Source organism: Leptodactylus fuscus, chromosome 9 (assembly GCF_031893055.1).
Source record: "Leptodactylus fuscus isolate aLepFus1 chromosome 9, aLepFus1.hap2, whole genome shotgun sequence".
Lineage (NCBI taxonomy): Eukaryota > Metazoa > Chordata > Amphibia > Anura > Leptodactylidae > Leptodactylus > Leptodactylus fuscus.
Genome location: NC_134273.1, coordinates 71,257,145 through 71,271,199, shown reverse-complemented (window position 1 = coordinate 71,271,199; position 14,055 = coordinate 71,257,145). Strand labels below are relative to the sequence as shown.

General features: G+C 42.9%; 1 protein-coding gene across 2 annotated transcripts in view; it reads left to right on the top strand.

Annotated features, from left to right (window-relative positions):
- ARHGAP29 (Rho GTPase activating protein 29) overlaps positions 1-11,362 on the top strand; it is an 80,339-nt gene extending 68,977 nt beyond the window's left edge. For both annotated transcript variants that reach the window (XM_075286537.1, XM_075286538.1), the window contains 12 exons: positions 3,497-3,669; positions 3,789-3,955; positions 4,044-4,169; positions 4,253-4,351; positions 4,553-4,716; positions 4,951-5,139; positions 6,322-6,459; positions 6,580-6,809; positions 6,916-7,189; positions 7,274-7,385; positions 8,810-8,896; positions 9,992-11,362. In XM_075286537.1, the coding sequence (XP_075142638.1) occupies positions 3,497-3,669; positions 3,789-3,955; positions 4,044-4,169; positions 4,253-4,351; positions 4,553-4,716; positions 4,951-5,139; positions 6,322-6,459; positions 6,580-6,809; positions 6,916-7,189; positions 7,274-7,385; positions 8,810-8,896; positions 9,992-10,866 (2,634 nt within the window). In that variant the 3' untranslated portion in view covers positions 10,867-11,362. The remainder of the gene's footprint in view (positions 1-3,496; positions 3,670-3,788; positions 3,956-4,043; positions 4,170-4,252; positions 4,352-4,552; positions 4,717-4,950; positions 5,140-6,321; positions 6,460-6,579; positions 6,810-6,915; positions 7,190-7,273; positions 7,386-8,809; positions 8,897-9,991) is intronic.
- The last annotated feature ends 2,693 nt before the right edge of the window (positions 11,363-14,055 follow it).

Here is a 14,055-nt window from a genome sequence, read left to right as displayed (position 1 = left end):
CTTAATAGACAACCTTCTACGTGTGCTATATCTTCCTGACCTACCTAAGCCCAGTGACTTCAGAAAGGCTAGGCAAATAGATAGATAGGACTGTTCTCAGACCGTGTCTCACAATAACTAGGAACCAAACCCCGATGTTCCTATAATCTAGGCTACCTTGCAGTTCTGATGGCATTACAAAGTCTCCCTTCCAAAGTCAGTGATCACCTAAAGGTGGGTTCACACTACCGTTATTTAATGTCCGTTGCTGTCATTTTTTTTTCACAGGATGAGCACAATGGACATTAAATGACAGATGCAGACAGAACCCCCTCCGTCAGGTGCCCATCTATATTCAAGAAAGTGTCCATCTTGTTGTTTACATTATAGTCAATGGGAACCGCTATAGATAGTGGGGGCCCCATCTGTGTCCTTTACTCTGCCACTGTTAATGTCCATTGCAGTCATCTCGCAACAGACTCAACATACCCTTATGCTGTCCATCGTTTTATAGAAGAATATTCTCCAGTATGTCCTTCTCTATCTACTAACCATGCCCTACTTACCTAAACAGGCAACTACCTTAAGAACATGTTCACACCGTATTCTTTTCATGTAGATTATGATGCAAAAAATGTGTAGGGACCATCACAGAAAACTCCCCAAGTCAGGAATACTGATCGATCCTCTACCATATTCCAGCCCAGTGGAGTGTACTTTGCCATATATACTCTTTTAATTCTGGGTATAGATATGTGCAGGAGCCCAATATTTTGATCCACGGATGGGATCTGTTCCTATGTTGTAAGGTCTGACAAGTCTGTCCCAAAAACAGTATGGAAAAGTTATTCTGATCCTAAAGGACTGGATCTGATCCTGTCCTTGGCAATGAACATACAACTTCTGCAGAATATGCTGGTGGGAAACCATCCTTATACAAACACGCACGTACCGCAGCCTCTCCACCGAATTCCAAGTGTTATAAACTACACCCAGAGGAATCTCACATTCGCTCTCCTTGAAATGAATGTTTGCAAGCCAGCGGAGATATCCCTGCAGACGACCGCTCTGCCCACTTAGGTGCCAAGATGATGGCAGTGCCAGGAAATGTGGGCCATTTGTATATATTAGATTGACCTGTTAAGCAGGAACACCGGACGACTAACATAACCGCTGATGGCGAGATGTATGCGGCCGATTTAGAGAACCGGTGCCGAGTTCCTTTTCTGTGCGTGGGGCAATTCAATTGACTTGTGTAGCTTTGTAGTGTCGCCAGGGCTTTCAGCGGTGCGGGAAGCTTCTCCCGGGGCACGTATCTGAAGAGGCTTTTTGCCAGGACCTTCTCATTCCCCATTAATAATCCCAAGATGAGCTCAGTCTTATAATAAACTGCATTACGTTTCTTTGAAAACAAGACGGCCATTCTGATCTGGCCTATTCAGTCTCCTTCGGTGGGAAGATGAAAACATGTTTGGGTATAAAGATGATTCCCCGTCATCCTGTGTTGGAATCAAAAGTAGCTCTTTCCTTTTGAACCCCGTCCAGCGGCATCAACCCCCTTCACTTCTGGTATCTTAGGACATTGTCCATGGCTCTCCTTCCCTAGTGAAGGGCTTGTACAACAAATATAGCCTGTGTGCGGCGGGGCTGTGACTGTTGAACCAGTGTTCTCTCTTGTAATAAGTTAATTATTTCGCTGAATGAGTCTTTTATTAGCGGGTTGACAATCTTTTAATCCTCGAGTGCCTTTCCCTTAAAATAGAAGTGCTTCATAGTTTAGTCCTTCTGGGCAGACGACAGGTTGTATCTAAATAATGTCGTCGCTTTAATACTCTATGCGAATAGTAAGAATGCACGGTCCTATCAATGTGTTTTGGTTTCATTGAGTCAGAGCTAAAATTTACCCTACACCCACTTTTTGATTGATCACCATTTTATTAGTAAATGTGACAAATCTCAACATAATGGCAACATCTCGGTTTGTCAATAATAAGACATCATCACATTCTTGACAAACCACCATGAACCTAAATTCATTCATCTCTAGCTGGCAGTCCTATTTGCAACGGTATAGGTGAAAAGTTTTGAAAGTCTGGGCTAAACTTATTAAAGGGATCCTGTCATTGGATACGCTTTTTTCCTGAATAACACGTAGGAATAGCCTTAAGAAAGGCTATTCTTCTCATACCTTTAGATGTCTTCTTTGTGCCGCTGTTCGGTAGAAATCCAGATTTTTTCGGTATGCAAATGAGTTCTCTCGCAGCACTAGGGCGTCCCCAATGCTGGGAGAGAAATCTCCAGCGACTCCTCCATCTTCTTCTGGAACGGCCTCTCCCTGTGTCTTCTCCATTCTGGGTTTCAATCTTCTAGGCCTCGGCCAGAGCCGACTGCATATGCCAGTGGCCACAAGAAAATGGCTGCATACTCAGTAAGCTGTGTAAGCGGTGACAAGAAAATGTCCGCTGAGTAAGCAGCCATTTTCTTGTGGCTGCTGGCAGCATGCGCAGTCAGCTCTGCCCGAGGCTTAGAAGATTGAAACCCAGGATGGAAGAAGAAGATGGAGGCGGCGCTGGAGAGTTCTCTTGCAGCATTGGGGACACCCCCATTTCTGTGAGAGAACTCATTTGCATACCGAAGAAAACCCGGATTTCTACCGAATGGCGGCGCGGAGAAGACCTCGAAAGGCAGGAGAAAAATAGCCTTTCTTAAGGCTATTCCTACGTGTTAGTCAGAAAAAAAGGGTATCCAATGATAGGATCCCTTTAATGATCTGCCCTAAGAGAAGGCCATTGATATTGCGTCATTGATGGTCCCACACCCGACCCCCAGACTGACAGCTGACACACAGAGCACGGAGTAGGAAGCGGATAGCACTTCTCTCTGTGTAGTGGCTGAATTGAGTCACTGCAGCTTCTCTCCTACTCAAGTGAACGGGAACCAATCTGCAGTAACCGGAGCTGCCTGCTTCCTGTTTCATTCTCTCTATTGATTGGTGGGGGTGTCAGATACTCAAGGATCTGAGTTACTTTAAAAAATTCCAGTTGAATTCAGGTTTAAAAATCCAGTGTCCGGTCCTACTTGGTGATCAGCAGTTATCTTCAGAGGATATCATGGATCAGTCACGAGTAACTCCGCCCACTGGACTCCTAACCCTGGCATGAGCGTGGATTATAATTAAAAAAAATAATACAAGTTACACTGGTCTTTTGACATAAGCTATATGTTAACCTGCTCGGCTGTTCCCACTCTACACCATACTGCCTACAGATCGGAGACATCTTGATAATGACACTTATCCTAATAATAATTCTGACATTCCCACTGCTGTCTTATGGTAATATTCTTCTATTAGGAGCATTGACACGTTGTCTAAACCTTCTTCCACAATACAAGGTCTAGCTTCTTGTTTTGAAGTGGCAGAGATGTCCTATAGCCAATGCATATGCTATACAGCTTGAGTTATTGGTTATATAGACCCGGGTAATATATTCTAAAATATCCCTTCATTTGTACACAGGCAACAGTGAATTTATTCCAGATGCAGCATGCCCAAGTGGTATCGCTGCCCGTCAACTGCCAGACCCTCTGTGAGAGTGCCAAGCGTTACGAGCCGGGTCAGCAATACTCAGAGTTTGTGAAGAACCTGCCCAAAGATGACTGTGGTATTGAAGTCGGGGGACCGATGGAACGGTGAGGATGGCTTGTGATACTGTGTGGCCCCTACCATTACTATAGAGAACAATGGTTTTTTGTTACTATTCGGAAAAAACATTCTTATTTTGTGTTTTTTGGGATTTTTTGTTTTCTAGGCTTATGACAAAGGGAGAAGAGATGAGCACCCGTGCCTCACATGGAAACCTATCCCAAGGTTCAGCTGAATATCCCGCTCAATCTCCTGAAGACATCGGCAGTCCTCTCTATAACCGATCGCAGAAGATTGGACAGAAGAGATCTAGCAGCAGCACGGATATTCAGGGTAGGGCGTCTGAGCGATGTCTCCATGTGTTCACTGGCCGCTTGGATAATACAGTGTGTGACCATTTTGCTGGTTTCTATCCTTATAGCGATAAGAGGTCCACCCTTCAGATCCTGGTCTACAGGTAACCAGAGCGGAGGCATGTGCAGTGATTCCGAGAGTGCAGGGGGCAGTAGTGAGTCTCGTTCTATGGACTCTCCATCAGCTAGTCCAGGTACTGCATAGCATTAGTAGGTTCATAACAGCTGCCTGTATATAATAATGTATCCTTGGTCTAAGACGTCATTTGTATTTCAGGAGACTTTAAGAGACGTCTTCCTAGGACTCCATCAACAGGAACAATGTCATCTGCCGATGATCTGGATGAGAGAGAGCCACCTTCTCCTTCAGATAACGGTAAGTACTCCCAATGGTGGTTCACAAATGCTATAACATGGTGGCTAACTGGTTAGCACTGTTACCTACTATATCATGGCGATACTACGGTCTCATCATGGTTTGTGGGTTTTCTTTGGGTACTTAAGTTTCCTCCCAGATACCAAAAACTTAATGACGGGTAATTTGGATTGTGAAGTACAATAATATATTTTGTTCTAGGCCTGAATGACCTCGTTTCTGAGATTGCCAATTCCCCTGGACCTTTCCGGAATACCATCATGTCCAAAGCCTCCCAGACACACAAGCTACGCAAACTAAGAGCTCCCTCCAAGTGCCGAGAGTGTGACAGTCTGGTGGTGTTTCATGGGGCCGAGTGTGAGGAGGTAAGCCAGGCCAGTCATTCAGGTTTTTTGGCACCAGACAAAAAAAAAAGCAAAAAAAAACACAAGGCTATGGGACATTGCGTCTCTTGTGCAGGCTTTGTCTGGCCTTACTGCATTTCCCGTCCCACCCAGGACTTATTTACACCATAGCTTTAAGTCAATGATTATACAATTGTTATTATTGGCCTTTACATGGAGGGACAACGGCCCATTTAAAGTGTTTCTTTATTGCAGTGTTCTCTTGCTTGCCATAAGAAGTGCCTGGAAACATTAGCCATTCAGTGCGGACACAAAAAACTTCATGGAAGACTTCATCTCTTTGGAGTAGAATTTACTCAGGCCGCTAAGAACACTCCTGACGGCATTCCTTTCATTATTAAGAAGTGCACCTCCGAAATAGAGAGCAGAGCACTGTCTATAAAGGTGAGGGGGTTTCTTAAATTGCAGACCCACTGCAATTTTTCAGCTTTTTCTACTAGTACTATTTGTACATGCTTACATCCTATCGCCGAACTATAGTGTATGGCTCGGGAGGTCTTATATTATGAGAACATGCACCCGCAAAAATGTCTCCCATTCATTTCAATGGGAATCGCGCACAGTTTTTTTTCTGCTAGCGATCTGCCCTATCTTCACACGGATTCTGAGGCTGAGTCAAGGGCTCAAGACATTCATATGGGCCTAATAGCTGCACGAAAAAACCACACAATCAAAGAGGTTTCCGCCATGTGAACATAACCTTATAGCGCAGACTGGACTCTACTATCGCTTCTAAACATAGAAAGAATTTAGAACGTTTTAGAGCACGTGATTTTCTTTACCATGGTAGAGGCTTTAGGTGTCATTCTCTGTTAGGTGACGTGATGTCATGGAGGTAAGGTGTTAGTTTAGTTCTAAAATTAGTTTTGGCCACAGACCTTTATAAGCCTACTTTAAGAACTTAAAAAAAAAAGTTGGCTCCCCAAGTTTCAAGGCTTCCAAAGTCCCGCGGGTCGCCGGCTTACAACACGTTGGCTTCTCTTCTAGGCCCGGTCTTTTGTTCCACTCTGTTTCCAGGTGTGTGGTCACATTTTTACAATTCCAGGCGCAGTGTTTGTGCTTTGTGCGGTGGCGACATTGTAAAGGCTTCCTAATTAGAAAATGCCTGTGTTTGTGTTGGGCTTATCTACTTGTATGGGGACTGTTCCATATTTTGAGAATAAAGGGTGTAAGACGTTGTGTGGCTGCATATGGGATGATATGTGAAGTTTTACTACTTCAGAATAAGATCTGTCACTCCTTGCTATATGTACCTAGTGGTATATGGTATATACTGTATATATTTACTTGTTTGTGGCCACTTTTTTGATAGAGCGATGTACACACAGCTAGCACACTGACCCATTCATTTCTATGGCCCCATTTACATGACTGTGTATTTTCACGGTCCACTAAATTGTCCTATTCCTGTCCGTTTTGCGGCCACAGAAGCACAGATGACATCCGCGTGCCCTTCAATCACTTCTCGCCCACTAAAAGAATAAGAAACCTATGCATTGATTTCCTTCTTGTTTGCAAGTGTTGTCATGCAGTTTGCTTTATGGCGTATAATATCACAACTTTCAGGGCATCTATCGCGTGAACGGAGCAAAGTCCAGAGTCGAGAAACTGTGCCAAGCATTTGAAAATGGGAAAGACTTGGTGGAACTGTCCGATCTGTACGCACACGATATCAGCAACGTCCTCAAGCTCTACCTCCGACAGGTACGTTATCCCATACAGGCGTGTGCTGTATACTGTAGAAAGACGTATATTACTATATAGACAAGATATAGCTTGTTATTTTATGGAAAGGTGATTGCTATTTATTCTGTTACTCTCCAGCTGCCGGAACCGTTGATTTTGTTCCGTCTTTACAACGAGTTGATTGGATTGGCCAAAGAAAGTCAGCGAGCTACTGACGAAGTTGACTCAAAAGCAAGTAGCCCTCCATTAAAAAGACAGCCGTCTGGAGTGGAGCTGAACAGAGTCATCCTTAAGATCCGAGATCTGCTGAAACAACTGCCACTGCCGAATTACAACACCTTACAGTTCTTAGTAGGACATCTTCATAAGTAAGTACAGATCAGACTGAGCACCGTGGGCGACCTGTGATCGTGCTATGCTACCGGTTTAAAATCACAATTATAATAATGGTGGAATTTTTTTTTGTCCATTTAGGGTGACAGAAGAAGTGGAAGAAAATAAAATGACTGCTAGTAACCTTGGAATAATATTCGGGCCCACCCTGCTGCGGCCACGTCAGACCGACGCTACCATATCGCTTTCTTCTCTCGTGGATTATCCGTATCAGGCCCGTATAGTGGAGCTTATGGTGTCGCACTATGATAAGATATTTGATGTGTCCCGTCAGATGATTAACCCTGTGGATAAGGCAGAGGATCGAGAGCCGCAGCACATAAGAAAGTCACAGTCACTGCCAGTCGGGAATGAGGTGAGAGTCGTAGCGGCGTGCACGTATACAAACAGGACAAACTAAAACCGACACTAATCTTATGCAATGTTCTTGGCTTCATAGAACGTTCTACTGTCAAAACGTGCCAGCTCCCTGGACGAAGCAGCCCTAGACTTTAAAGGTGTGGAGGAGAGGGAAATCCGAAGTCACAATATGGATATTGTCGAGGAGAATGGTAAGTGGTAAAGTAGTCGTAGTGTAGAGATCAGTACCATTAGTTTTGGTGGGCGGTAAGAAACGCTACACCACTGAAAGTACAAGTCTATGAAAGAATAGTGTTGGCTTTCTAGTGGCATGTAATACTGAACATCAAATATAAGTTCTTAGCATCTTCTAATAGGTGCTGCTCCACTGATTCCAGCACAGTTGGAATTTTTTTTTCTCTAGCTCCCACTGTTCCTGAGCAATAAGTGCAGTTAGTTTTGGTGCGTGATGTACTGATTCAGTTCTGTAACATCAGATGGGCGGTGGGTGTTATTCAGAGCTCCAATCAGAGGTAGCCAGTGTCAGAGCTCAGAATCCCACCCCTTGTCTTCTCCTGCCTGACACCGCCCTTCTGACAGTACCGAGTCTAAATAGTACATCAGGCACCAAAACTCATGGCATAGATTACTTGGGAACAGTTGGGGCTAGAGAAAAAGGTCCAACTGCACCAGAATCCGTGAAGCAGCAGCTATTAAATGATGTAAAGAGCTGGACTTGATGGGGGTGGTGAAAAGTCCTCTTTAAAAGGGGTATTCTGATATTGTTAAGTGATTGTATAGTATTAGAAGATGCCATTACTTAAAGAGGTTGTCCCCCAAAGTGAAGACTGCAAGACCTTACTCCTGCTGCACATTCAACCTGAGCACAACCACGCCGAATGTAGGTGTGACTGGTCGTGGTCAGCGTTCCCATTCATTTCAAAGAAGATAGCCAAAGTACAGCACTGGGCTATCTCTAGCACTCCCATTGAAGTGAATGGGAACTCCGACTGCCACCAGTCCCACCTGTTTAGTTGAATGTGGAACAGTAGAAAGGTCCTACAGACTTCACGTTGCGGGACAACCCTAGGAACCCCACCAATTCAGCGAATAACGGACCAGCATTTTTTGTTGTTGTTTTCATAGTGATTTCTATTTAAATAGATGGAGATCCATTTGCATCAGTTTTTCCATCCATTAAACAGATGTAAGAAAACTTGATCTGAACACACCCTTAGTATTTTTACATTTTAAAGGGTTGTATGACATTAGAACAAAGATGGATTCTTGCCAGGCTCTCTCATACACAGTTGGACTCTTGTCCATGGGTGTGTTAGTATTGCATCTCTCCCCTGTTTACGTGGAGCAGTATGTTGTATCCGAAAGATTCCTCTCCGCTCCAAGAAATGGTGTTTTTGGTAAAAAATCATACAAATTGTCAAAAAATATCAGCCATACAATACACCACATGAGCAAAATCATGTCAAAGTGTCCATCTACAGAACTAAGAAATACTTCCTCCCAGCTCCTCCCAATTGGATGTTAGTGCTGTATATAGTGTATACAATTTTTAGAGTATTATTGTTGTGCTTGCTCCTGTTTTCCGCAGTCAAATATATGTATGTTTTATCCACAGAAAATAGTCTAAGTGAATATGAAGAAAGGAGAGATTCCTCCGAGTCAGTCGGTCCTTTCTTCACATTGCATGGGTCAGATGAACAAGGTGAGTTGGTGGCCACAGGTAATCTAGAAATTGAACCTGTCCTGTTTTGGGCCAATTCGACTTCCTTTGTTAAGTGGGTACGCTGATCTGAAGCTTTTTACAGATTGCCTCCTTAGTCAAGTAAGTTATTGTGTAAAACTGATGGGAACAGCGTCCTTGTGTGCAGTCTGCACGGGGTTTCAAGGATCATTTGATAAGACACCTCATTCATTCATTATTGATGGAGAGCGCTGGTAAATATTATATTAGGAACTCCCCGAGGCTGCTGGAAATCACCTGATTTCCCTGCTAGAATTTACCTGGCACAATCGGGATCATTGTCTATATTGGACTGGTGATTGAGGTTTCTATGTCTGTAAATTGCAGTTTTAGGGGTGTCCATTCTGCTAGGGCCTCTTTCAGAACACTAGGGTTATGGACCCGTAGCCAAAACCAGGAGAGAATTGAGCAGAAGTGAGAAGTATTAGAGCTTCCTATAGATTTCCTATTCCAATTGTAGCTGTTCGTGGCTCAAAGAACGAAAAAGCAGCCAAATCTGCAACAAAAAAAGCAGCTTTTCCATAACAAGGGGCCTCAGCCTTAAAGAGGACCGCCTCCACCAATTCCAACTCTTTGCAACACTCTATAGACCCCGGTATTCTTGAGCAATCGTTGCAGTCAGTTTCAGCACCCAATATGCTAGTTGGCCCATCTGTCCCCATCAACCCCTAGTGGCCATTGGATGCATAATATGGCGAGTAAGGCCTGGTTTTTACCTTTCTGTAGACATTGGTCACTACGAATCGGCAGGGTTCAGATACTGAAGAGTTGTGCTGATGGGACATGTAATTTCTGCACATGCTTGCCATTTTTTTGGAAATAAATAATGTATGTATTTTTGCAGCTTTTAGTAGAATGTTTTGCAGAGGATTATATATATATATATATATATATATATATATATATATATATATATATATATATTGGGGTATATGGCAACACTAGTGAATAAGGAGGCAAGGGGCTCCACTCTCCTCCAGTACACTTTGCACATAAAAGCAGAGGTGTTGTGTATAGGTAAAGAACACCTTGTAATACTTGTATGTCGTCTTTTAGATTGTTCCATGGATACCATTTCAGAAGGTGACGTTGCCATTGGAAGGAGCAGCTCAGAAGACCTTTCAAAGACAAACATCTCTGCAAAATCTTATAGGCAAATATCCAAAGTTCAGCTGAGGGCTCCTCGGACAAAAACCATGGTTCGTCCTGTAAGTTTACCTGTGGATCGTCTCCTTCCTCCTTCTGTGCTGAACGAGAATTCCAGGAATGTGGGTGTCACCTCTTCCGATAAACTTGGCAATAGTCCTATCATCGAAGAGGTCTCGGAGAACAAACCTTTAGCTACAATCAATTCTTGCCACAGACTTTCATGTTACGACTCTCAGAGTTATCGTAAAATATGGGATAAGCAGTATAAGCAGTATGACATAACTCCAAGAACTGCCATGATCATGACCAACGTGCCACAAGAGATAAGGGCACTCGATGGTGGACCGACCAGTTTGCCCTCAAGCACGACTTCCGTAAGTGCCACACTGCCAAAAATACCATCTGCAACTCAACTCAAGCCCGTTGCCACAGATGCGAACTCTACAGAACCTACTCTGTTGGCAACTTATAGGGCACCTAGAACTTTGCAGCCCCCGCCAGGAACTTTTTATAAGCCACCTTCTTATAAAACCAAGCCAAGCGAAGAGACATCTCAAAGCGATGCTTCATGTGTAAGTCTGGTGAAAGCTCAATGTCAGATCAATAACAACAATGTGAATCTAATAGACTCCGATCTGGCGACTGACCTCCAGGGACAGGGCAAAAACTCTCAAAAAGCCACTGCTGAGGACAGTCCCCAAACAGATGTGAAGCCAACATTTCCTCGACTTAGGCCAAAACGTGTACAGGAACTGGAACACAGAGAGGCCCACTTTGTGTAACCCTAGGACTGCAGAGTCGTCTTCTCCTTCTGGTACGGAGAGGACCATCGTGCCATGTTCAGAATTATTTTTATAACGACTTTTTAACTGGAAAAAAAAACACTGAAGTGCATTTCTATACAAAACAGTCTATTTGTACGCGTTCCGAAAACATAGAAGTGGTTTCTGAGGTGCACTTAGTGAAATATATTAAGAAGTCAATGCTTATTTATACCAAGAAAAAGTATTCCTCTATGGATCAAACCGTTTTCATGTAAATTTTGTTCAGTAGCCGAAAAAATATTGCATTTTTTTATGACAGCAGCAACATTTGCTGAAGGAAAGCATATAACCTGTGCAATTAAATGTACTCCTGTATAGATCTTATATGAAGCCCAGAGAACGCGCATCTGTCCGTCTCTGTATATTGTTATTCCTGGTTTCATCCATTGCCGCTTTCTATGTTGTCACTTTAAGGTTATTTTTACGGAGAAGATGCACTTAACATGTATTTTTTTACACCAATGGCAAGAAATGGGGGAAAAAAGGGCATCGGCACGCAGAGGATAACTGCCGGAACTCGACAATTTGGAAAAAAATTTCGAAAATTGTACCTCAGTAAGAAGTGAAATGCTGAAAATTGTTATGCCTCCTGTAAAAGGTTATTACATGTAGCATCGTCTCCTCTCAATGTAATTGTCTCCTTGTATTTATTTTACGGACATCACCCCCCCCCCTCCCATCCAATCACTATATAAGCAACCAAATAGTCCAAATAGGAGCTGAACAGATTAATTCAATCGAATAACTCGCTCACATAGGTATGCGTGTAAGCGGCCGAACACCAAGGGGTTAAGTCCATCAAATATTCACTGCGCTTAACCCCTTGGTGTTCGGCCGCTTACACACATTCCTATGGGAGCGAGGTATTCGATTGAATACTACTCACTCATCTCTAATCGTTTTGGTTAGAAAAGTTTCAATATAATTAGTATTATATTCATTAAAATCTCTGCTCGTTCTGGGCTTAGGAGTCCAGTGGGCGGTCCTATAATTGACAGCATTCTATGTTTGAGTGTGTATACGGCGATATTTATCGGTAAAGCCCTTCAGTGGACTCCTACAATGAGCAGGGATTTGTACAGGACCAACTCCTTGTCCAGCCTCTGTTAATAGGTCAGCACCTGTTAATAGTCACTGATCCACGAATTCCCGTTAAGTCTGATTTTTTTCTCCCCCACCGTTCCTGAGCAATGTGCTGTTGGTTTTGGTTCCTGATATGCCATTCAGACTCTGTACTGTCAGGAGAAGGTAAAGGGTGTGATTGGAGGTCCCCCATCAGTCTTTGCCAACATGTCATCACTGAAGCGTGATGAACAGAGACATGTCCCGTCTTTGGTGAGTGACTGCTGCGGTCACATGATCATATTAATGTGTCATTACTGTAATAGGAAGAACAAAGACCAGTGGGGGACCTGGAAGTGTCTGAAGAAGATTGATGGAGATACTACATCTTGCAATGACATCTGGAACCTGGTTGATGGTCAAGGCTGCATCTCTGTTTGGATGTTGACCTTGTACATAAGGATTTTTTGCACAGGGACTGGTGAAGGTGAAAAAAAAATCGCCATACTCACTTGTCCCACGGTGTCTCCCACCACGTTCCAAGCCTTCTGCTCTGGGGTCTAGCTCTAGCGCAAGTCCTGTCGCACATGACCACTCACTCGCTTGCAACGTCCCATGTCTTTCCTTAGGCTGCTGATTGGCCTCAGTGGTCTGCCAAAACAAGACCCCATAGCAGGACAGAGCCATGGTGGTAGACATCGCAACACCAGGAAGAAGTATGGGTTCTTTTTTTTTCTTAAAAACTTTTCTTATCCAGGATAACCCCTTTAAGTTACGTGCATGGATACCAAGTCCCAACATCCTAATAGATGAAATTCTGACATTTTTAGTGACCATTCTAAGCCGTAATGTGTTATTATCGTACGCCTCGCTGCTCACATTGGTTCACCTTAACTATATTTAATTGAAAGCCTATTGCTCAATCTATTTTAATTCACTAAACGCCTTCCCATGAATAATGGTTCAGTCCAAACATGGCTGCCGAGGTGTCCTTTTTAGTGGCAAACTTTGCAATGATTTTAATCCTCAGCTTTACGCCTTCAATGGTTTTGCGCCTGTCTATCCGTTGCCATTCCCGCTGTGCATTTCTATAGCAGGGAATTCGCTAGTCGTGACCGATCAGAGTCCATTCTGACAATGTAAAGGCATTAACCTTCTCCAACCAAATGACTACCAAATATGTCCATTGTCCGTGCAGCCAGTGTTTTTGTATTATTTTGTATGAAACATATCTATTTTTTGTTATATACCATTAAACTGTTACACTCGAGTATATTAACGTTTTAACCTGTTCCCAGAGTTCATGGTTTTATATAATCTTGGTTTCTTTTTTAACTTATTAAATGTAGATTTATACACTCATGGCCAATGTAATGCTTGTGCTGGAAGATTTTCACGTATCAGCCATACTCTCAAGCTAAAAATGAAAAGCGTTTTGTGCACAAATGTATATGACAAAGTTTTTTTTTCATATTAAATATAAAGTATTTTATTACATTAGTATTCGGAGCTGGTTTTTTTATTCTATAAAACGAAAACAAAAATAACGGTAATAAAAAGGAATGCAATAAAGTGGATTATTTCTTCATTTATCTGTTTGTGATTGGGTAGGGCCTGTTCATATGTTGGATTTTTTGTTTGTGTGTTCATATGTTGGATGCGTAACTAAACTTTTGGACAACCTTTGACTTTCTGGCAGTATTTGTGTCCATTAACAAATTAATTTTATTAAGAAATTTTGGAATTTTTTTATTTATTTATTTTAAAATCCTGCTGTTTTTTTCCCCTTGATTCTATATTGAGAGCTTTTCCTGCCTCTCACCGAATGTTACTGTAAATGGGAATACTGGGCTGTGTAAGGGGAGCATGCTGACCAAAAACTGCATGGTAGATCTTTATGATGCAATTACTTTGACTACTCAGATCAGGGGTGCTCACACTTGTACACGGGTTGAGCTACTTATAAATTGACCAAGTCAAAATGATCTACTGTGTGGGCGTGGCCCACAAGACTGGGCGGAGCTTAACAAGTCTAAGAGGCAGGCTCCGATGCAGACGTTCTGATTGGCTCAGAGCTCACATGGC